Genomic DNA, 25,745 nt, shown 5'->3' with positions numbered 1-25,745 from the left:
TTATTTTAATATTTATTATAGCTTTTCTTTGACACCGTAGTGGCGCTGCAAGCGCAAGACGGTATTCGCAAACGCAAAGCCCTATTCTAAAACTCATCGCTCTTGCATGCCCCAACGCTAACACCCGCAAAGCTCTTTGGGGCCCCAAACTTTTGGGGCCCCTATTCTAAAACTCGCTAATATGGCAAGCAAAAGTACGCCATACAAGAAAAGGCAGACCTTCCCCTCCCCTTCAACTGGTTTTCTTTTCTTTTTTTCAAGACCACAGTAGTGTGGTGTCGTTGCAGTATATAGGAGTAGGTAGAAACCGACGTCAGTTGCACAACTGCCAATCAGTGTTATAATGGAGAACCCAAACTTGACTGCAACTTTCAGCAACGCAGCGAAGTGGTATCTGTGTACTACTGATGGTACCTTTAAGGGAATGTTACCTGTGCATTCTTTAGAAACTTCACATATAGCTCACTCTTGGTAATGTGAGCCAAGGATGAGAGAACCTGCTCCAAGAAATGCACTCGTAAGAAATGAATCCTGAGGATGTTCCAGAAGCTGTTTATTCAGTGTACACATCCAAGCCAATATTGTAGGAACATTAAATTAACAGGTGTGCTCTAAGCACAACACAATGCTTTCCCTACCCACTTGCTTCTAGAGCAGTTTCTAACTGAATGACTGTTACCAAGACAGTTCTGGCTCACAACATTGTGCTATGACCTATGAAAGCTCTGCCAAGAGAAAACATGGTGTAGACCATGCATCATTTAAACAGATGAACAAAGAACAGCTATGCTAGCTGGTCAACACACATTCTTCAAGTGGCATTTAGAAGTGCCCACAAGAAGAAAAAGCAAAACAAGCACATCAATTGTTTTGGTCCAAGGCCGACAAAATATGTACATTAAAATAATAGCCATGGTCAATAAAATGCAACAGGAATAGGTTCATGCCATGTTTTCACCAGCTCAGTACCATGCTTTAATGTAGAAGGAAAAAACGAGCAGGAAGGGAAAACACTGGCCCATTAAAGGTTTGCTTTCACCACACTGAACCCATGACCCCAATAGCTTAAATTAAGTGAGATTCTTGAATACAACACATTCATTCTGCAACACATGCAAATCACAGAAATGTAGCAAAATTGTCATTTTGAAATCCGACTAATGTGCCACAATTCATTTCTACTTTGCACAAAAATCACAGTGTATGCACACTTAAAGCTTAGTACTAAGTTTCTGTGGAACGTGACACAATACACAAGCTACAGAAACCACCATTAGGGGACCAGAGAGTCAAGCCGGTTACAATATGTAATTAATGTCACCAATCCGAATAGGAATTGTCCAGGGCACAAAGTAACAAGAACTAGTTTGGTAGAAAACAAAGCTGGTCCATGCAGCAGGTGCTGCACTTGTTCTGCAGTAATGCTATGCCCGCAACACTGGATGCACATGAACACTGGTAGCAGGCCAGCAGGTTCAAGAAACACATACGACTGAGCTCATGCTTGTCCCCAGTACCTACACAACTACAACATACAGTCACTGTACAGACACATGGTCAAGATTCTGCTCAAGCCTTGTCAACAGTATCACAAATGCAGGGTGCACCTACGAGTGTCTCACAACATTAAAGACTCATGAACGACTCTTAAATAAAATGGGGAAAAAATGAATTATGAAAATAGGAATAAAAAGGGAGGAAACAAGAACCATACATCCTGTCATCAGAAGTGCCTTACGCAGCAGCCCACCCACATAGCATTAGCATCAGTACTAATGCTAGACAAGAAAAAAATTTAAAAAATACATGGTTTTCCATGTGAAGTGTGGCATTTGCATCGCAGCAAAAAATGAATCCACAATAAGTTACAGGCAACAGGAATATGATGCGTGATGGTGTGCTGAGTCCACAGATGGCATGTGTGACTAGATCTTTGGCTTCTTCTGAAGCTCCTCCACTTCCTGGATAATAGAGAAACCCATACTGTATTCCTACACCAAAAAAAAAAAAAAAGTTCCGTTTCAATCAAGGTGCTCCAAGACATGCAAGTGCAAGTACAGATAAAAGAAGTTGCAGTCACTGAGCAAATCAAAATTATTAAGCACTGACAAGAGTTGACTCAGGGACCACAACTTATTCCACAAAATCAGACAAGCATAGAACTTAAGGCACTCAGTCACCGTGCATTATACTGCCTCCGAATTAGGCATGCTGCACATGCACTAGATAATCCCATGTCATCTGCAGTTGTGGTTCCAGCAGATTATAGCAGCAAACGAAGGATAAAGATGTAATTTGCAAGGCACTCCTGAAAGTAAGAGTGCTCCTGAAAATAGTCTCACATTCTCATCTGCGTTAGTTTAAGCTGGGGAAGAGAAAACATGAGCTACTTATTTACAACACCAAAATAAGACAAAACACACCAATGAGCATTAAATTGGACTAATTTTCCTGATTTTCTCTTCTTCGTCAGCACAAATGCAAAACCATCTCACGTGGAATTTACACTGACTTAGCATCTGTTCCGAGAAACCACAAGCGCTGTCAAACGCTGCTGGGCTACTTGGTGCAATAACACATGTGCCCCTGTAGCTTTACGTGCCCATAGCTTTCCCTTTATTGCCACAGAAAGGTGTGCACAAGTAGAGCCATAAGTGTGCTTAAATAGGACGCACAAGAACAAGGCCTGCCTAATGATGTTTCATAACATTTATTTTCTATTCGAGAGTTCTCGAGGATGCCACTTGCAGTAAACTGATGCTGCTCGCTTTATAGTGCCTCGAAAGTGTCTATGAAAGCACCAGTGGCATAGACACATGCTAATCCAGTTTAAGGCACTCCTGTAAAGCGTTGTGAGGTGCTACTTTGTTTTGCCCTGTATTTGTGGAGAGGAGCTGTATGTGGTGTCAAAAGCACACCCAACATTTTCATGGTTTCCAGTTCCTGTCAATGCATATGGCTCTTGATCAGGTATGCCCTTGCCACTATAAATTCCACTCAGTGCCCTTAATGTTGGCAGCATTCTGTGAAGCCTTCCTGTAAACCTTTTCATGGCCCCAAGGACACCTGCTCATAAAACCGCAGCAGACATTTGGGGGCTTCATTGTGTCTCTGCCTCCTTTGCAACTCTATCAGTGCTGAATCTCCCACCTACCTACCTTGATAGGAAATATGCTAGGAACGAAACCTAAAATTTTTGCAGGACTAACAGCAGTTGCACTAAAGTCAGTATTTTGCATAGCAAGACTGCATTGTAGGCAGTTAAGAATTGACTTAAAGGTGGTTACTTTATAAGTGGCCTAAAGTGTACTATATGCACCCTTAAGAATTTATTCTAAAGACCAATCCATGTTTTGATGCTTGCGTTTGACAAAGTAAATAAGTGAATCTAATGTGCTTCAATTTTTAACATCCTACCACCAGTATAGGTCTGAAAATTTTGAATAAAAATACACTTACGTTCAATTTAATAGTGCATTTAACTGACCACTAGGGAGTTGACCACCAGTGCTGCCAGAAGCGCTTGTGTGCTAAGGACGTAACAAAAGTTGACAGCATTGCTGCTAACTCTATGGGCAAGAAATTCAAATTTGTACTAGTAAATGTAAACCAAGGTCTATTTATAGTGCACAGAAAGAACATAAACACCTGCATAATGAAATGGGTGATAAACACGTGTGAATGCAGAAAGACTTCGTCTCAATGTTGCTTTACTAGAAAACATCACCCAGCTTCACTAACCTGAATACAGAACTGCTGCACAGATCATTCCACAGTATGGGTATTCAACTGTACAAAGCAAGCATTCACAAGCTGTCAATCTCAACTGGCATTCACCAGAATGGCTGCCCCTTTGGCACACTAGATGGGTTTGCAAGAAATGTTCAGAAAATGGGCATTTTCTAATCAATGTTGCTGCCATGCTTTCCCTATGTATCCCCTATACTATCACAGTCAAAAGTTTTTTCGGTCGGCTACGATAAGCAGCTGCTGCACACAATATTTTAGAATGTTTTCTCCATACAAGTAGCAGCACTTATGTGGAGAATGCACAGGTTAATCAATTTGCAGGTGACATACAAATCAGCGCAAGCAGATGGGACACTTGCACACAAGGTGATGAATTGACGGAGCAGTGAACATCCAAGTTTGTCAAAAATTGATCTGCTACCAAAAAAATATGCTGATAATTTAGTAAATATGCACTGACGATTCCTAACTCCTTGCATCTTTAGTGGAACTGCCATTTCGCAGGCGATAGAAAGTCCAGGAACAAAATCGTGCAAGCATCTCGCTTTCCGAACGTGCACTTGCTCTCTCGTGATTCACCGGTGCCGCGCTTTCATCAGCGGTCGTCTGCTTGGCAAGGCAGGAGCGCCAATCGGACACCGCCTACTTGGTGACGTAGGAGGCAAAGCGAACGTTCCGAAAACGAGCTTGCACGATCTCACCCCAGTAATGATTACAGGCTGTCCTGCCTGTATGCACCTAGCATGAAAGTGACTGGTCTGACACTGTCCAACTGGTCTCATCAATAGAGCAATATGCGCATATAACTCAATATAAGGTCAGCCCTGAAAACATTTTCGCTAAGCTAATATGGAATTTATTAAAAGATGAAAAACAAAATCTGCAAAGCAGGCATACAAAGTTTGTGAAGTTTGCCTGTTCGCATGTGAACTGTGTGTGCACTTACTAGGCTAGAAATGTAAAGTACTTAAACCAATCTTGATAGTCAAGAGTACTAAAGTGCACAATTTCCCTGTACAATTATAAAAGATTGGAGCCAAACACAAAATCAGATTGTCATTGTGGTACAGCTAAATATTTATTTCACTCATACACGTCTGAATATGCAGGAATGACACAGCAACGAAGAAGCAGCAAGTGAAATGAGAAAAGCAACAAATACTACCGATGATCTGAACATAAATAAATCATGAGATGGCGACAATATTTTAGCATTTGGTCAGTGCATGATAAAAAAAAATGGTTCGACCAATCTCCATAATTCAGACCACAAACAAGCTTTGCTCCCATCTTACAGTGAGTAGGGTCAATGGTAAAAAGAAAAACCAATTTTTTGTGACAGTGAAATGAAAAATGAAACTAAGAGTGAAAGAGTGACCCATTTAGCACATCACAATGTCACCAATTAGAAATTAACATGAAAAGTTTAGTAATTCAGAAGTAATGCCAACATACTGAAGTGTTACAAATGTGGCAAATCACAGTTACACTCAGACCGGCCGGTTGTTTCTCCCAAGTAGACGGTTCTTTTGGTTCTGGAGCCACAAGTGGAACAGTCCACTTTCTTTGAGAAAGTGTCGTATGTTCTGCTGCACTGGCAGCTTTGGGGGTTGTGTATTTTATTCCACATCAACTGTCCTTCAGGTGTTGGCATCCCTCATCCATCAGATCATAAGGATGGTGCTGAATCCTCACTGACGGTCACAAACTCTGGCAGCTTGGTAGCAGTGAATGCCTCCTATAGTGCAGCAAAAATGGCAGGGCCTTTTTCCGAAAACATATGGCAGATAAACATGCAATGACCCTATTAACATGCCATGCTTGTCATGTCATGCCAAAAACTTAGCTCCATAGTGATGTTGGGATGCAAAATTGTGGAGTACAAAAATCTTACCTTTATGAGGTAATCTCGGAGCTTGTTGTATGCACTCTTGAGGTTGTCATTGACTAGCAGAAGGTCAAAGTTGCCCTGGTTTTCGCCTGCAAATCAGGAAAGATGCAACCCACATATACATTGTGCATGGCAACTGCAACACAAGTGTAACTGAGGAATACCTCTAGTAGCATTACCAGATTTACCCTAAACCTTGTCTTGACTAGACAAGCTAAATTTTAGTTACAGGTTCAACTTGGTATCTTGATAGTCCTTAGACTATATGCTTATTCCAGTATAGAATTACATGCATTTTTTCAAGCGTGCAATAACGTTTGGGCAGGAGGCATTTTTCTTTCTGTTAGACATCACTCCAAGCACAAATTGCCAGCGCAACCATATACAATAATTGTATACATATGCATGGCCTTTGTTTCTAGGTTTCAAATTCTGAAAATTTAGAGGCAATGTTTTGAGTTGACAATCGGGGAGCTAGAAACCATTGCTATATTCCAATAACTAACGTGTGCACATTATTAAACATCTTTTAAAGATGTGCCTCAAGGGAGTTTTACCGTCACACATTTGTTAAAATCAATTATTGACGTTTTGTTCCATTTTTCACCAAACTTTACCTAGTAAAGGCTTTGTCAAAAACATACAAGCTACTCCACGCCTTCACCATATTTATGTCTTTCAGATGTGTGATGCGGCTCCCGTGGCACTGCTGAAAATAATGACCTCTGGATGGCGAGTGCAAGAGTTCTCTCCATTTCCCAGGGCGTTGGAACTTAAGACGTGCCACAGGAACTCCATTAACCCCTTCCGTGCCACGCTAATACCCCGAATGCTGACCACAAGTGGCTAAAGCTCAGTTGCCAACATGTTGTACTTCCTCAGAAAGAATACATTTGCTTCTGCTTGCGCTGTCCCATGGATTCTGTGCTGCCATTTACCAAAATCACAGCTAAGCACCGAGATGGAACTAGGCTTGTCTACTGCATCGACAGAAAGCACAAAGTACCACTGACGAGATGAGCTAGTCCTTGGCCGTTTTTACCAGAAGTGCGTGGACAAACCCAGCTTGTCCAAGGCACGAAAGGGGTTAAAGAGTTAGTCGGCCTTGCTGTGCAGGCTTCACATACTTTTGACAAAGACTACACGCTCATCAGCCAGAACAGAGTGAATTGAAAGGCTGAGAAAACATTTTTAAATGTATGTTCCACATGCACAATGCAAAAAATTAAAAAAAAGAATGGATCTTGGATAGCTCAATTTCTGTGCCTTAATGCAGCTTCTTTCTAGCAGACATCTCATGCCAATATATTGCCCTATTTGGTGCATGCCATTTCTTTCAGAGGAAAGAAACTTGGGTCAAAAACTAATAACATGGCAACAATTTTTTAATGGCTCTGTTCATCTTCAAAAAGAAAGTGAAAGAAAAGAGAAAACCTGTGGAAATCAAATTTACAGACTCCTACAAACTGAGAAAAAGTGACATCTGCTCTACTTCTGTGGGCAATTTATGCACTTCAGAGTTGGAGGGTATGCATGATTAGTATTCTAAAACTGATTACAAATATGATTTTACAGCAGATGCCACCCTGACATGTCAATGTTTTTTTTTTTTTTTTCCCCCACACCAGCTACGAGGAGTGGATCTCCCCATCACATCTCCCTCAAGGAACGCCCAAACATGGTCTGCTGGAATTCACCACATAGATCGACCTCATCAAACTAACCTGACTGGACCTCAGCATTTATAGCGCAGCCGCCTCCATAACTCCACCAAACAACCCCTATACCCAGTCTAGGTCAGAGAGCCATCCCTATAGCAAATAAAAGGTTTTATTCATTCATTCCTTTCCCAGATCAGTACACGAGCGATGAAGCTATAATTCAGCAATTGTATCTTTAGCTAAAGTTGCTCATATATAATTAAATGTTCCCTGTATGTGAAGTCTGTGGCATGTGTGCAACCTTTTGCATGAGCACCAGCAAGTGCAAAGCCATACAACTTTCAGTAATGCTATCGATGCTGTAAATTGCATTAAAATTGCAAAATCTCAGGCTTTTGTTATGCAGTGTATAAGAAATATTTAGGTGTTCAAATTCTTCCCAAATGTAGAACAACCTACATGAAATTTTGGGATATTCAACACTGGACTACATACCATAGGCAATCTCCTCACTAGCTCTTGCCAGGCGTTTACTCAAGCTCTCTTCACTTTCAGTTCCTCGACCCCTGAGCCGCTCTTCCTGAAAGACAAGGAGGGGGGAGGGGGGAAGAAAAAAAAAAAAAAAGACAAAGAGACAATGTCAGCAGCTATTCCAAGACTAGTCAGCAAGAAGCATTGCTAGTGAAAAGCAGCAACATCCTAAATTGAGCCAGGCTAATTTAAGCAATGAAAACTATTTGATGGCCATGTTTTTACAAATAAGAATGCAAACATCACCCAACAATGCGTGCTCGCTTGTGACCATGGCAGGTTAAATCTATAAAAGCAGTTGCTCAAAGACTATTTATGCACAACTGCCAATTACCCCCCCCCCCCCTAATAAATATATACCAATTATTAAAACCCATTGGGTATGAACAGTAAACTTTGGGCGAACAAAAATATTTAGAACAACACAAGCAGGTTCAGCAACTTGTAACAAATATTGATGCTAGCATTAGGAGTGCCAAAGTAGAAAAAAGTGTGTGTGTAAAGTGTAGGAAGCTGGTCACGGCTTCATATATATATATGAAGCTGTGACAACACACAACACACACACACACACACACACACACACACACACACACACACACACACACACACACACACACACACAATCATGAACACAAATCCAGCAGGCAATGAAGCCAAGGAAAGCATAGAGGCAATTAGCAGTGGTTGAAATTGAAATGCAGAAAATAATGAAGGGGAAATGAAAGTGGACAAAAAGATAACTTGTTGCCAGTGGGGGCCGAAACCGTTTCATCCACCACTTTCATTTCCCCTTTCCTTCATTATTTTCTACATTTAAATTTCAACCACCGCTAATTACTTCTATGCTTTCCTTGGCTTCATTGCCTGCTGGATTCATAGTCTTGATTAATGAATTGATTGACTGATTCTGGGGTTTTACATGCCAAAGCGAGTTCTGATTATGAGGCACACCATAGTGGAGAGCTCCGGATTAATTTTGACCACCTGGGGTTCTTTAACGTGCACTACAACGCAAGCAGACGGGCGTTTCTGCATTTCGCCTTCATCAAAATGCGGAGATGAAAATTGCGCCCCTCTGTTTCCTTTCTCCTGAATCATTCACACACACACACACACACACACACACACAGGCACACACGCACATATATAGTGCGACTGACGGTGGTCTGCTTTGGACCACCGTCAGTTGCACTTCACTTTTCAAAGAGGCAGGACGTGCCGAATGAGCTGCTGAACGACACTTTGCAATGATGTGATCACTGTTTAAATCATGGACCCGGGGCCTCAAAGATGTGTGACATAAGCCTAATGCATTTCTCTCGCATTTCCCGCTAAATCACCACCGATTTGTTTTTTCTTCATGGAATTCCAGTTATACAAGTGAATGAAGTACCACTAAATCTAAGACTGGCCACAAGATTTTTTAGGCTGAATTACGTTCGACTCTACAGAATATATATTGGAGCCAACTATGAATAGCAAATAAAATCAAACTGTGGGAAAACATGCAGTGAAAAGTAAATTCTGTCTGATGCTCTTAATCATACTTGTAACACTGTCATCCCATGCATATATATATATATGGTGACGCAACACTGGAACATAACAGAACTAATCAATGTCAAGGCCATGCTTAAAACTTATGACAGGAATCATGGACAAGAACAGCAACAGTAAATGGTGCTTCTATGGCCCATTCCTATCATTTATGAAAAGCAGGCACATTGCTATACAGGTTTAGTTACATAAGCTTTTAGGTTCAGGTCAGGATATTTTTAACACTTGAAAATGCAATGAAAACACGTCTGACTAGGCACCCAATCCAGCATGCACATGCGACACATGAGAAAAAAAAAAAAAATTAGTGCACACACGCAATTTGCACAATGCTCTTCTCATTAATGGGACTGACCTGGCATCCCAAAGCACTGCCTGAAAGGCACCAGTTACAAACTTGAGGAAAAAATTAAGACACTACAAGGTGTAAGAGAATAGCAGCGATGAAACTTACTTCAAAATAGTTATGGGAGACTTACAAGGGCCTTCATGCTCGGAGGCTTGACGAAGATGTAGCGGGGATTCAGATCTGTGTTCTTGATGTTCTTCACGCCCTCAATTTCAATGTCGAGGATGCAGATTCGCCCTTGCTCTTGGACATCACGCACGGACTTCTTACTGCACAAAACAAAAAAGATTTTTCCCACTTCAGACTACATGTTCATGAGTGGTCACCTAAAAGACCAAAAAACTGTCTTACCTGGTGCCATACAAGTTCCCAGAAAACTCCGTGTACTCGATGAATTCTCCCGCCTCGATGGCCTGTTCCATTTCGGCTCGCGAAATGAAATGGTAGTCTGAAAAAGGTAGTCGGTGCAATCACGCACATGTCGAGACGCGCTTTTATACAACGCAACATTGTCGATACATCGTAGAACGAAGCTCTTACCTTTGCCATTCACTTCACCGGGCCTGGGCTTTCGGGTAGTATCTGGTGTAAACAATAAACAGAAGCCATAATACCGAGTTATTCGTGCGCCCTGTGTACCACGCATCGCAGAAGGAATGCGGGGCAATACGCAGTATTAGACTGGGACAACGAAGCCAGTCGTACTCACGCGACACACTCAAGGCGAAGTAATCGCCGAAGTCTTTCAGCAGCTTCTTGAGCAGTGTCGATTTTCCACTACCCGATGGCCCACATATGACAAGCGGGCGCAGGGCCGACATGTGTATCAAGGTGGAGAGGCCGCCTGCAGAAAAAAAGTAAAATAGAAAGGCAGGCTATAACATTGGACGGCAAGACTCCAATTGCAACATTAAGGGGCGAAGAAGGCGTACGTGGCACACGCGGTTCTGAGATCACGTATTTGCACACAACAGTAGTCTAAGCAAAGCTCCACGTATGCATGCCTGACTGACACACAAGACGGAGGCGAAACGCATTTAATCGATTCATTCATTCCGAGGACGCGGAGGGAAAAATCACATTACCTGTGTGGTTGAGCATGCTGTACATTTCAATGCAAGGTGGTGAAGCAGAGAAATATTAATAAGGACAATGAGGCAAGCGTCCGTCGACAGCAAACATGCAGAGGGACGTGGAGGATGCTTGCCGGCGTAACAATGCCCCAAGATGCCAGCCTGCTAGCGACAATGGATGCGAACTGCGAGCTCAACGGCCAGATGGCAGCACAAGCTGCAGAGTTGGAAGTTGGGGGCGTCGGCCGCAGCGCTAGCTGCGGCGCTTGCACGCACGTTAGTGCTTGAAACTCGTGTGCACGATGTGTAATGCCCAGGGCGTACAGGAAAATAAACGATAGTTCTTCGGCCCCTTCGCCACAACCAAGCGAGACCAAGTGCGACTTCAAGTGGCAGGGCAACTATGGCTAAAAAAAAAAAAAAAATGTTTGGGTAGTGCAGATTATGGTTCATTCACACATGGATAGGTTTCCCTGAACGCTTTGAACTTACGCTAGACGTTTCGACTAGAAGTTCCCATATTCTATTTCCGTGTCCAGCAATCAATTAATACCGCGCATGAATCACCACGACGCGTAAATGTGAAGCTTCGCACCTTCGCCGAAGGTTAAAGAAGCCTCAACACATTAATTACTCTTACCCACAAGTCAACACACGCGGAAGCCATGTAGAAAGGCACAACACAGCGGATGCTCTACTTAAAGGCCACCGCCTGAATGAACAAGTTCCGTTCGCCCGTTCGACAGGCGCCAACGCGAATGCACGTGTCAGCCAAATATACGAGGAAAGATAACGCATATGAAATTCGTCATCAACCCGTCGAAGTGAGAAGTAAGTTCCCTGCAGCGCCCTAATGCCAGAAACATAAGGCCACAAGTTTCCGCATAGGGCCAACCAATTAGACCGGTCCACCGCTTCAACAGCAAACTTGCACACTCCGAGCATGGTGAGTCGTACGGAGCATCCACGCGTGTGGACATGCCACGACGAAACAAGATAAAGGGGCCAACCTTTCATCCTCATGATGATCTGAAAACCCAGTCCGGGGCCTTGCCGAAGAGTAGGACGGAGAACGGGCACCGCGGATAAACCTCGCAACGAACGGAAGGCACGGGCAACAGTTGGAGCTGCTCTGACGGGCTCGCCAAGAGGGTCGACATAAATGGCGACCTACGTTGCGCAAGCAAGATAGCTCATGGGGCCGTCAACGAATCCCGTCGCACCAGCGGGTAGTGGGGCGCCGCCTATCGTTGCTCTCCCAACGCGTCCACGCCGATCCGTACGCGACGGCCGAGAAGGGCCACGAAGTCTCACACTGCGTGCCAGACCAAGCCCTGCACAGTCGGCGGCCACACCCGCCTCACCGTTCCGGCCAGTACCCTCGCTCGTGTACTGATCCGAGGGGGACAGGCCCTCTCCACCTACGTTGGGGCCACCGTACCAAACGACGCACTCTTCCCGTTCGAAAGAGCGTTCTTCACTCTACACGACCGCGTCCCGAAAGCAAGGACGTCAAATCCTTTTACCTTTGTTTGTTTTCTCCCTTGTTCATTAGAGGAGCAGTGGGAGCCAGAAGGGCAACCTCGCGTCCTCCGATGTGTCCTACAGCTCGAGAGACTCATTCTGTCTTGCACTCGTCCTATCCAAAGTTGATCCAGCACGTAACACGTTGGTTCCCCGAACGCCCCCCCCCCCCCCTTTTTTTTTTTTTTTCTTTAATCGAATAACTTTTTACGCTATTGACATAACTGCACTTTATTCTGCTTGCCATTGTGCATAAGCTTTTCAATGTCGGCTGCAACTCGCCGATAACCTCCGAGAGCTCCACTATCTTGACCAGGAAATGACGCATCGTACATTACACCACCTAATTAACACCTAGCTCTAAAATGAAGCTGGAGACTCCAGTTTCTATTTAGAGCAGTCTTAATTATGCGGTAAATATAAAATGCGTCATTTGCCGTCAATCGAACGATGGAATCGAAACGAGCTTTCCACTCCACAATTTTTCTTCGCAGCTCGTAATATCAGACTCGACAAATAACCAGTGGCTTCAATTTGCCTTTACGTGACAATGTTTTATATGGTCAGGGAGCCTTGACGTGTCGAAACAAATCTCGCTATAGCAGCCTTCAGGGCAATAAATAGCAAAAGTTGCTATGTTGTGCGGGTTACACGGCCGACCTTTTTTGCATGAGTTGCCTACTATGACCATTCTAAACAGTGAACAACATCTTCGCTTTGCTGCTATCTCCACTAATATTCGAAAGCTTTACGGCACTGGCGTAGCTGGGCGAAGGGGGGGGGGGGGGGGGTTAGAGGGTCAAACCCCCCCCCACCTACCGGGATTTTCTGATTCACCCCCCCCCCCCCCCCCCCCTTCGGGGGCCTTAGCTTCGTTCACGGCCGATGTCGAGGCATTCTCGAAGTGAACACACAAGTTCATCCGCGTCGCCGCTCCCCCCAGGCGCGTATCCAGGCACAGCGATTACATCACCGGTTGCGCACTCGAAGTGCACCACTGATGAGATCCTCCGTGGATAGGAGATGCGCAGCCTGACCTTACTGCTTGCAAGCATATTTGAGCCGCGGACAGAGAGGCGACCAACAAAATAGCGGTCTTAAACAAACAATGTTTAGGACCGCTATGTTTAGACCACACTTTCGCGCTGCTTTCGGAGTGAAAAGTAGAAGAAAGGTGTTGCCCGCGCCTGTAGCAGGCAGAATATTCAGCGCCCGTAGCAGGCAGAATATTGCGGTCCCACCCAAGACGTGTCTCTAACTCATTCCGTATCGTGTTAACCATAACTGTTGAGGGTGATCAGCGCTAAAAATTATGTACACAGAGAAAGATGGGACGAGTGCGTGCTTAAAACTTGGGGGCATTGTTGCTCCCTGCCAGGTCTTCGTGATGTCGAAGAGTTTCTCATTTCTAAGACCTGACCGAATCGTATACTGTATGTACTTTCTGCAGTATACAGTAAGCGCTTCTCAGCTCTAATCTTGTCGCGAATGGCTTTGATTGCGAAATAGTTGACAACATACTAGACCAGGCTGTATTCGATTCTGCTCCCTTGCTTGTCCTTGTACTAAACCACGCTTTGCATTTCCCGACTTCACTCACGCGGATCACGAATTCATTCAAAAGGACATACTGTTGGGCTGGTTGATATGGCATCATGTAGACTTCAGCGCAAGCCACATATGGACGTAGAAATGACGGGACACAGTGCTGTGACTCGTACTTCCTGCCTACGTCCATGTGTGGTTTGCGCTAAAGTGTACAAGACGATTTCATTATCGACACGCTAGCAGATGGTTGAGACACTTGCCATAGTGGTGATGTGAATGATTGACTAGTATTTCAAAATATTGTAAAAGCATTCATGCAACGCTTCATACCCTTCAAGACAACGAAGAAAAATGCGAACATTCCCTGGATTAATCGGGAAATTTTGCAGTTAGGTCGTCGCGTTCGCAGACTCGGGAAGTCGAAACGTTCCAATGAAAATGACGGTGTTGCTCGTTTCAAGTTACTGAAGCAAGAACTTGCCAATAAAACCGCAGTGGCTAAAACTTTTTTTTTTTTTTCTGACCAGTTACCTCAAGTACTAAAGACCAATCCTCGTAAATTTTGGAACTCCATCTTACCTGCTGGTTCCACAAACTCTTCATTTGTTATCGATTGTGACATCGCACGATAATCATCTGCTTCCTTATTTCACGAATGCTACTCCGGCTAATATTGATGCTGGAACAGGTGCTGACGGAATTTTGAACTTTTTAACAAGAAACTAAGACATGTGTGGGCTCCGACGGAATACCTAATGCGTTTTCGGTTCGTTGTACCCAGTGGACTTCTAGGTATGATTTTTTCCTTCATGACTTCTAGGTATCTTGCAGTTATTTTTCAATGCTCTCTGACAACAGGTATTGTTCCTTCATCTTAGAAATAAGCGAAAGTACTCCCCCTATTTAAATCTGGTAACAAATAACACTTTTGTAACTATAGGCCGATGTAATCAACACCTTATTCAGGTAAAATGTTACCACACATAATTTATAATCATATATGTAAGTACTTTTATTTTTAGTTTCATTTTATCAAGTTAATCTCGTCAGTCTAGTGTCACCTCAATAGCAACAATCCTAAATAAACCTGCACTTTCTCTAGGCCGCAAGTCTTTACGCCTCACTCTTTTTCATAAGATTTATCATTACAATTCTGTTTTGAAAGACAGTCTTTTTCTACCCCCTAGCTACATATCATATCGAGGTGACCACCGTTATAAAGTACGTTTGTAAACTTGCCGCACTAACTTGTATCATGACTCTTTTTTGCCAAGAAACAGTACCGAATGGAACTACCTTCTCGCATCCGTCGCCGCCATCACTGACACACAAAAAATTCAAGATTGCTTTACAAGACTCCTTTTGATACGTGTTCTACTGCATATTTCATGAATATCGTACCACTCCTTTCTGTAGTGCCCTCGGGCTCTGAAAGCATGTTAATAAATAAATAAATAAATAAATAAATAAATAAATAAATAAATAAATAAATAAATAAATAAATAAATAAATAAATAAATAAATAAATAAATAAATAAAATCGCACAATGTCGTACATACATTTCAATATGCCTTTCGGCTTGGGTTTAGTCCCATTTCCCAGTTAACAGAATTCATTCACAACGCACATGCTTTAGAGATAGGAACCCGGTTAATGCTATTTTCATAGATTTTTCCCAGGCTCTTGGCACTGTTATTAATTCTAAACTACTTCACAAGCAGAACATTGTCCTTAATAACTCTAAATTAGTTGATTGTATTTCTAACTTTCTCTTGAATTGGTTGCATATCATTAAATTTACAACTCACAAATAGTTTCCAGCAGAACGCACTGTCAGTGGGTTCTGCGGACAGTAAAGGACGACGACACACGCTGGACTATCAATTGAATGTTTATTATTATATTAATAAACCATTATAGATCATTATAAGTATTAAAAATTCAGTTGCTAGTCCGGCGTGTGTCGTCGCCCCTTTCTGTCCGTGTCAGTGCGTTCTGCTGGATAACATTTGTGCTATGTGTAACCAATGAGCTCAGGCAAACACTATTCTGAAGTTTCAACTCGTTTGACCCTTCCACACTAGGCGTCTCAGATATGCCTCGTGGTCGGTGCTCGGCCTCTTAGTATTCTGACTTTATCGAAATGACCTTCACAGTAACATACAAAGTAACACTGGACTGTATGCTGATGAATGTGTTTACATCAGAAAATAAATTCTACTGACGATTGCCAATGCCTTAGTGATTAATTTGCCCATTCTTGTGTCTGGCGTGAGGCTTGGCAGATGAAGATAAACTTCAGCAAAACTGTAATAATGTCATTCACAAAACGTATACTCGAGAGCAAAAGTCTGGAGACCAAGGGATCAGCAAAAAGATTATATTTCATCTAGCTCAGCCGTGCAAGCTGCCTCAATGCATTACATTGGTAGAACAGGCGCACGTAGACTCAGTCACTTGATTTCAGCTAGCATACCTAGGTTGCAAAGAAAAAAAAAAAATCCCGGAGGTTTGCTCGCGATTGTACGTTGCTAATTATTTCCAGCTATTCATTTAATGAACCAACTAGGCAGGGTTTTTCAATACAAGTGCTTATGGGTAACCTCATAATTTATCGTGGTCCAATTAAGCATGTTGATTTTATTTTTGTTAAAGCATTAAAGAAACCTTGAATATTTGCAGCTAACACTAAAATAATTTCAAAAAGATGTTAAGCTGCTGATGCATACATTACTAACACATCATTTTTAGAATATGGAACAGTTGTATGGAATCCGCATACACTATAACATTAACAAATTCGAAGCCGTCCAGAAGGCCATTAGCATTGCTTACAAAAGGTTCGACCGTGACTTTTCCCCTTCGATCATCAGCTTCGTCGTCGTTAAATATACAGCATCTGCTAGTGTGTCGAGAATTTGAACAATTAAAATATCTTAATTTCATCATTAATTAAATCTTCGTCTCGTCTTTCGAATAATGATTATTTATGTTTTGGAGCTTCGTCTTCTACGCGCACTCACCACTACCTTAGCCTCAAGTCTTACTGTTCCCGTACCAATACATTCAAATTTTTCTGGTGCAATCCTATTATTACCCGCCGATATATTTATAGTGCCTCAACAAATAATTGAAACTTTTTTTCTGCTTGTGTACATTTTCACAGTCAACTTGACGCTTATGTTATCAGTGCCTTGCTGGCGTCACTCCGGTTTTGATGAGTTTTTGTGTCTTCTCGGTCTTGATTTTATATTGTATTTTTTTCCCAGTTATTCAACTTGCATTCGTTTCCTTTGCTTACTGATGACAGCTTTCTGTTTGCCGTTCCACAGTATGTATAGGTAAAGTAGCTATTTAATGTTTTTCCCCTTTCGCATGGTTTGTTTTAGTGCCTCATTAGTTATCACATTATTGGACTTCCCCACGTCTGCTATAGCCCCTCCATGGACTGGTGTGTGTGTAAATAAATAAAAAAAACTGAGGCCACATAAGCACTTCTTATGAGTTGTGAATGCAAAAGCGCTAATGTGCAATTGAACGGCGCTGGACGGTCCTTGGAGTTTTGTGCTGCGAGTAATGTACCATAGCGGTACGTGCTGCTCGAGCCAGCAAGCAGCAACAGCCTGCGGTGCAAACACCACATGCCACCGACGCGGCGATGCCCTCTCCCCTCACGCAACACCTGGCGCGCTATCGTCGAAGCCTGTGGACCCTTTCACCCGCTCTGCCAACAGCTCTGCTCCGTCGCGGAGCGCTCGTGCCGCTAGCGAGGATGACGTGGCGCCGCGGCGATGCCCTCTCCCCTCACGCAACACCTGGCGCGCTATCGTCGAAGCATGTGGACCCTTTCACCCGCTCTGCCAACAGCTCTGCTCCGTCGCGGAGCGCTCGTGCCGCTAGCGAGGATGACGTGGCGTCGCGGCGATGCCCTCTCCCCTCACGCAACACCTGGCGCGCTATCGTCGAAGCATGTGGACCCTTTCGCCCGCTCTGCTCCGTCGAGGCGCAACTCGTGACGTGGCGTTCTTCAGAAAAAAAAATGCTCCGGATAATTGCTGATACCTCATATGCTGCCCCAACACTTCTCCTACGCCTGAAATATAAAATTGTTGGTGTAAATGAATTCTTTGTTTACAGGTTTGCCTGTTTTCACACACGCATACGCACACGCACACACACACACACACACACACACACACACACACACACACACAAAAAAAAACGATAGCAATATATGACCCCTTCCTTAATCGCATAGTAAAACTCACCCCGCATATTACGCCACATGAAACTAGAAAACGATATACTTACATCTTACCTCGATGTAGAACTAACTATGGTTTCGCTAAGTTGACGTACATATTCCTAAATGCTTAAACGCTGAATTCTATGAGAATTTATGCTATATGTCATTTTCTGCTATTCGAGACTCATTCGTGACTTAGTTCTTGTCCTCATATTCTATAGAGCATTCGTCTTTTATACTACGAGGATGCCAGCAAACTTGAAACTCCCTTTCCCTTTTTCAAGTTTGCTGGCATTCTCCTAGTATAACCATGTACCAACTAGCCCAACAAGCCACTATCATGAATTCGCATTTTCTTTTATAAATATAATTTTGCACTCTTTGACGTTAATTAAAATATTTTTCGTACTGTGTATTTAATATGCGAGTATTCACTACATGTTTTAATTTCATTTGAAGTTCCGTGTATCATTGTATAAATATATATGCAACTTGTTCCGAGAGACTTCATTGCATTACACATATTGTACTGTATTATTGCTCCACTTTTTAGAGCGATAGCTCTACTACTCCAGGCACAAACCCTTAAAACGCCGAGTTCCGTAAATCTGACCTTCAAGCTCAGCCAAGGTCAAACTGGGACTTAGCCTGCTACTATACGGTGGCTGCTGCGTACGCCGCGTGGGTGCCCGTATCTTGAAAGCGATCTGCGATGTGGACAAAGTGCGCGGTCGCGCGGGCCTCATCTTCAAAGCTATCTGTGATGTGTACAAAGTGCGACGAGAGCTGGTAGCTTCGTATGCGCTGTGCTTTCGACGCTTAGTTCGCGTTGAAGCGAGACGCAGCATGAAGGTCAATTCGCTCGCTGCTGCTGCCGCGCCGAGCAGCATCTGTGTGTTGTCTTATGGTGCAATTGTAGATGCGGTAGTTGCTGACGGCGCCGAGCAGCGTCTGTGTCCTTTCCCAAAGCAAGCAAAACCGTGCTATCGCTCGACAAACTTGGCTTAACCGCGTTCAACCACGGCAATTTGTTTTCTTTTTTTTCCCCTGATCGCAACTGCCATGTTGTTAAATGGGTTCGGGAGTCGTGTCAAGCGGTCATCTAGACTGCTTTTGCTCTCCGACCCCCAGTTTGTGCTGCCCACTGTATTGCAAACTGAAATAAAGCTTTCATTGATTGAGTTTAGGTGCCGTTACCTGCTACAGATTACAGAGGCCGGCTTTTTTGCTAATGGGCCATTTGACGCTTTCGCATCAATAAGGTAATTCCGGACATTACCAGCCGGCATTATCGTCAATCCCGGAAGACTCTCCCGCCTCAGGGACATAAAGGGTCAGCTTTCTTGTAGAGGTGAATGTAGCAAAACATTTTTAAAGTGTCTTCATTCCGTCCTTCTCATTCCTTTCTTCGCTCAAGCCACGCTCCCCTGGAAGTCTTTTCGAGGGTCGCTATCGCGTGGGCTACTTCCCGCTGCGACCAAACACTGCCATACAAACTAATAATAACCTGCCCTGACGAAGAGAGTTCCACTCATGAAACTACAGGCGAAATATTTTGTTTTAGTCAAAACGTATCTTTTTTTAAATAAAGAAATAACTGGCCGCATGCGAAATCGCAATGTCCAGATAGCTCATTAAAAAGATTCGCTAACTTTAGGAGAAATGCTTCAATTGTGAAATTGAAGCAGAGCCGCAGTGCAGTCATGTCTACTCAGCGGAAATTCTAAAACTAGCATCACTTCTGAGATATCCACTGAAAAGTGCACTTGGCGTTCCAGTTAAGGTCGTCCCGAACTGCTAGGCGGAGGCTTTTGGGAAACTGTTAACTATAGAACGTCAATGTATTTCATAGCACATTTTAAACTTCATAGCAGCGGCGGGCATCAGGATGTGCACGATAATCGCCAATGCAGTACTTACCAAGAATTCACAATTTTTACTCTCAATCAATGTCTTTGTGGAGCATGTTGTAATTGCTGAATTGAAGACAGCCAGTACTCAAGGCATGACATTGTGCTAGAAACTCGGTGCCTAGCACCAATTTCGGGAACCACGAACTCAAAATGTGGCATGAAATGCATTGCTATTCTAGATAACATTTGAGCCACATTCAGCGGTACGGTGGCCAAATTTGAAGGTCCCAATTTTCCATTTTATCTACTCGCGCGCGCTGGTCGAGAAAAAGGCGTGAAACTATGTTTATCGCTGCAGAACTGTTGAACCCATGCGCAATTTGCAAAGTTCTGTAAGTTGGGTGCCCTGCGAGGCTTCTGTAAACACGCAAAAGAGGTGGCGTGGCGCATTAAAGTATACAAACCCTTTCTCGGCTCTCGCTTGAATGCAGTGGTAATTACCTACTATCCCTACCCATGAATGAATGTGGAAGCGAGGACACCGTCACCAAAGGTGGGGAGGCGACCAATTCGCACGCCCTTTTGTCAGGCCTAAATGCTTATGGCAAAGGACCCACAATGGCAAGAACTTTTCACAGGGTCTATGACCTGCGCGAAGACGGTGGCAAGAATTCCCCAAAGGGAGAAGAGCCCATTCGTCGAAAGCTCACAGGCCAGCGTAGTGACAGCGTAGAATTCGACAATAACGCTTCTTTGACGGAGTGGTTGTAAATTGCCGGTGCGCGTGTGGTATTCTATGAGAGCGGGTCTGCGGAAAAATTCCACAGAAACGCGACTACAGAAATTAGGGGCACCCATGTAGCGAGGAATCGCTAAGAGCGTGGGAATAGGGGCGAGAGAGAGTCATGACGGGAAAGGGATTCCTGCCTAAAGTGATTAGGCACAACTCTGCTAAAGAGATTAGGCACAGCTCATTGGCTAGGGGAATGTCGAGGCGGGCCATCATTTGCCACCTCCACTTTTTATTTGTTTACTGAAACATATTTAAAGGCTGTATGGAACCCATTTCTTTCAGTCTAGGTTGTATTCACTAAACTGATAGACTCCGTACGATGCATCGCTAGTCTGGGCCGTAACCACTTGGTGGTCGAACAGTCAGACTCAGTTGCTCGTATGTAGGGGCAGCCGTCCATTTGACGGTAAACATTTTCGCTGCAATACATCTCCAAGTTTTTTACCTCCAACCTGCTTCCTGCTTCATCAACGCCGATTATCACCTTGAAGAGACTTGATCAACTTCAAGGAGAAAGAACAAACTTTACTGCTTCTTTCCAGCCAAACAATCGTTCAGACTACATTCTAACCTCGAGCGCTAAAGGGTTTAGGGGAAAGCGCGAGTACAGGCGGTGGCCTGTGACGCGTGTCGTTCGTATTGTGTAACATACTGAAAATCTTTTTTGAGAGTCATAGTCCGGAAGCTGGGCTCTGCCGCAGGCCAAACTCAGTAGCACGTGCCCTTCACAATGATGTGGCATCTTTGTGCCTTTCTGAAGAGGCCCATCAAAGCAGGCTGTGGCGGCTCAAAAATCGAACATTTGATAATAAAGTGGGACCCGGTTACTCGCATTCACAATTGAATTCGTATTCATAAAAGAAATGTAGGAGTGCAAGTCTGTGGCATAAAAATGTGGTTGTCTGTGGACCATAGTATTTAGCAGATTTTCAAATATTTCCATGCTTCGGATCTCGAAATGTTCAGTGCTAGCGAATGCACTTGATGGCACTAAAGACGCGGCGAAACAGATATAACACGGGCGCCTGAATTAATGTATCTCTTTCGGCCGCGTCTTGAGCGCCGTGAAGTGCATTCGCTATGTGTGACCAATTCAAGATACCGTTCAGTGTTAATGAGCCCACGCCTTGTGAGCGCCATGATGTTGGCAGCAGTAATTGCTGACTTTTTTTTTTTTACGTCGACAATAGATAGGAGGAAGTGAGAACATTCCTACTGGCCGCAGTGGATAGATGGTAGTTAGTAAGAAAAATATACTATACACTTATACCAGACGTTTTGCGAAGAGCCGAAAAATGCCAAATATATATATTTTTAAATCGCCTATGGCAGATAGCACAATTCTAGCTCTTGAGCTAGATTACTCGAATAGGCGGACATTACTTGTACGAGAAATGAAAATGCATATTAACCTAAAAAAACTAAATATCACTAATTAATTTTTAACTAATAACATAATGGCATATATTGCAATATATTAATTGTAGCCGGCGAGTTCGCAAATATCTGAGGATGACACCAGTTTCGCAGGTAATTGTTGGCTGATTGTAAACTAGCTCGTCACATGGATCACGACAACTATCTCGTCGGGTGGACAAAGATTTGTGGCAGTTGCGCAATCAGAAGTACCAGCACATACCATCATATGTGCTGGTATCAGCCAGCACCATAATCGTAGAGACACCAAGAAACGTAAGAGCCTCCAAGGAACGGAAAGTGTCGTGGTCTGTGCAGGTAGACGACCGAACAGCCTCCACAATATTTCCTCCTCTATAGAATGTTAAGAATAACTTGGTGGCCAGCGGCCATTGTGGTCAGTACCAATGCAAAAAACAGAGCCACGGCGGTGACTCATGGTCTGCACGAAAAACGATGGTCCTGGTGCAGAATGAGTCAGCACCACTGCAACGAACAGAGATATGGCGGTGACTCATGATCTGCACGAAAAACGATGGTTATGGAGCAGAATGAGTTAGCACTATTGTAACTAATAGAGCGATAACGGTGACTTATATTGACCTGTTTCGCGGAGCAGTTTGTTCTAGAGAAACGAGATGGCGCTTGCAGCGGCGCGCCGCGCCTTGCCTCAGCGAAAGCGCACGAATACGAAACCATTATCGCTTCTGCCCTGCTTCTGTGCGATCAGCTGTCGGAAATGCAACTGGGTTTTCTCTCACGCACTGTGCTCCACTCATGCTGCAAAATGTGAAGCGGTGGACTGAAGACGTGTGCAGTAGTTGACTGCAAAAATAGTGACTGGCATATTAAGGAATGGAATGAATATGCGTGACCAAGTTCACGGAGCATTGCTACATACGCACAGCCTGTGTTGCCGGCCCTTCTCGACGCACGAATTTCCTCGTGGATAAAAAAAATTCACTCATCCGCCAGCGTTGTATCGCTAACCTCCAATGAAAAAGACTTCAACCCCCGGAACGTCGGCAAGACTGAGTACCGCTCGTTAAAAATGACAAAGGGAGTAGCGCCGTTTCCTGGCATGGTATATTTCGGGCACGTTATCTACACACATCTACCTCATCTCGCACGCAAACTTACGCACATTCTATCGCCAACGTATTAAGAATATGTGAACGGGTGCACATTTGAATAAATGCACCAAAGCATGGGTGATAGCTGCTACGCCGACAGGACATGAATGATCGAAGATGAATGTTTCGTGACGGTTCATAGGAGTAAGCTAGTTACTAGCGCTAATACATCTTTGCCACAATCTATTACAAAGTACAGAACAGCTGCATTCCAAGCCTTGTGTGTAGAAAGAACAAATTTATTGCAACTGAGCACACCCGCGAGCAAGTAGGCAGAAAATAATCAGATAGTGACCACACCGACGAACTTCACTGAGTCGGAAACGTGACAAGTCACTGCTTCAAAATATTTGCCAAATAAAGAACGAAGAGCAAAACACACTGATCCTGATTCAATTCATAAGCAGAAAGTTTGGATAGCTTGGAATACATTTCTAGCTTTGCTTTTAGAACAAGCACCATATACGCTGCTCGCGTCATTTAGACAAGGCTTAATGAGCTCCACAAGCGCTTTTACGCGTCTTCTGAAGCTATGGCCAAAGCTTCGTGTCGTCCACCCAGTCAGCGTCCACGATGTCTCCCGAAACAGAGGTTTCCTGAGCAGCCCCGGGCGTCATGTACATACATCCAAACACGGAGGCAAAGGAGGCAGCTGAGGCAAGCAATGGACGCATCACCACGTGATCAGACATGGCAGCACCCACGGGATCGCCGCGAAAAAGGTCAATAGTCTGTTCGAAAGACTGGGGAACCGCCGAGAGAAGAATGATGTAGCTCGAGAGAGGAGGGTGTTGCGGCAAAAGAGCGGAACATGATATGAGCCCAAACCTACACCTACTCTTTTAAAAAAGTTTGAACCCTTTGGGGCTTACATTGTCCCCAAACAGTAATCATCATCAATCTTGTATGCCTTCCCCTTCTTAAACGGTGCGGGCCCGGTACTTCCACATCACGAACGGCATGCGTTTATCAGCGTGACATACTCGTTATATCATTTTTGACCGGAAAGTAGCAAGCGTGGAGTTTTAAAGAAAGGAAATGTAAGCAAGACAGATGACGATTATTGTTTAGGGCACCCCTCTGGATCCGCCAGTGTTTGCTATGAACTACCCCTGCTGAGAAAGAAATACTTTATATACAATTCATGAACCATCCTGCAAAAAAGAATAGCGTAAGATTTTGACGGCAGCAGTACAACACATCTGTGAACGATAGCCCTCCGATAAGCAGCACCAAAAAGGCAGTGTTGGCAGCGATAGACGCTGTGGACCATGTGATGTGCGTGCTACGTTCAAATCCAGCGGACAACGCAGTACAGGTCACGTGACTGCCTTACCGGAAGAGAAGAATATGACAGCTATAAAACGGAAGGAGATCGCTCGCCTTCATTACTTACTGACTGGGACTTCTGCTTCTTTAATAAGTTTTGTATTGTTTTCGGTGTTTTTGTTGACATTATAAATAAATGTTGAGTTAAGTTTACCAAACCGTCACCCCAACTTCTTAGCCGACATAATCACGGAGTAGCGAGGACCTCAGTGATCGACAACGCATGGAGGCGTCAAAGCGTCCTGGATCGCTCTAGCCCTTCATGGTCTTAACGGCAAGCACGTCCTATACGATGTGCCTCAAATGTCACGACACCCAAGGCGTGAAAAACAAACCGCAGGCCCACAGTCATTGATAAGCTTACTTACTCACATTAACCATGATCGAAACACAAGCATAGTCCGCTATTTCTCATAAGCGATGCTTCTACGGTATCTTGTGCGACCTTAGTTTTTCTGGAGCCGATAACCTATGTATTACTAAATCTGGTTGCTTATTCTTGTGTTTCGAATAGCACGAGATCGAGGGATCGAATCCCGGCCACGGTGGCCGCATTTCGATGGAGGCGAAATGCAAAAACGCCCATGTGCTTGCGTTGTAGTGCACGTTAAAGAACCCCAGGTGGTCAAAATTAATCCGGAGCCCTCCAGTACGGCGTACCTCATAAACAGAACTGGTTTTGGAACATAAAACCCCAGAAAGAATAAATGTGCTTCGAATAAAGCTTTATGTTGTCAGCGCTGCATCCGTCTAGTCGTCTTCCTCGTCCTTTGTTGTTTCGCGCCGTTTTCATAAGTTACTACAGTTGAAGATGGAGGTGACCGATCACCCGCGCAAGCGCAACAGTAGGGCCACATTGGCTCTGAATCTTACGGGAGCTCTCAACAACGTGAAACACTCTAAGATTCTGGAAAATGTACAGGGTACTCATTACGAAAAGCGTACCTTTAATTACATCAAGGACTTCTTGCAAGATAGGCAAGCCCACATCAAGATTAGTGATACGAGGTCCGAGCCGATACTCATGGGCACCGAGGGTACGCCTCAGGGAGCGGTCCTTTCTTCCCTGCTCTTCAACGTTGCCCTC

The 25,745-nt window shown here is 44.0% G+C and overlaps 1 protein-coding gene across 6 annotated transcripts in view; it reads right to left on the bottom strand.

Annotated features, from left to right (window-relative positions):
* Window positions 1-542: 542 nt before the first annotated feature.
* Window positions 543-25,745, bottom strand: part of LOC119456951 (guanylate kinase) — a 70,255-nt gene continuing 45,052 nt past the window's right edge. For 3 of the 6 annotated variants that reach the window (XM_049665053.1, XM_049665060.1, XM_049665057.1), the window contains exons 4-10: window positions 10,452-10,586; window positions 10,283-10,324; window positions 10,094-10,190; window positions 9,873-10,011; window positions 7,798-7,882; window positions 5,645-5,730; window positions 4,804-5,488 (exon numbers count right to left, since the gene is read on the bottom strand). In XM_049665053.1, the coding sequence (XP_049521010.1) occupies window positions 5,420-5,488; window positions 5,645-5,730; window positions 7,798-7,882; window positions 9,873-10,011; window positions 10,094-10,190; window positions 10,283-10,324; window positions 10,452-10,586 (653 nt within the window). In that variant the 3' untranslated portion in view covers window positions 4,804-5,419. Of the gene's footprint in view, window positions 1,992-4,803; window positions 5,489-5,644; window positions 5,731-7,797; window positions 7,883-9,872; window positions 10,012-10,093; window positions 10,191-10,282; window positions 10,325-10,451; window positions 10,587-10,827; window positions 11,189-11,825; window positions 11,978-25,745 lie in introns of those variants that run through there. The other 3 variants (XM_049665069.1, XM_037718789.2, XM_037718773.2) reach the window with 3 other exon arrangements.

This window comes from Dermacentor silvarum, chromosome 1 (genome assembly GCF_013339745.2).
Source record: "Dermacentor silvarum isolate Dsil-2018 chromosome 1, BIME_Dsil_1.4, whole genome shotgun sequence".
Lineage (NCBI taxonomy): Eukaryota > Metazoa > Arthropoda > Arachnida > Ixodida > Ixodidae > Dermacentor > Dermacentor silvarum.
This window is presented reverse-complemented; position numbering and strand designations above follow the sequence as displayed.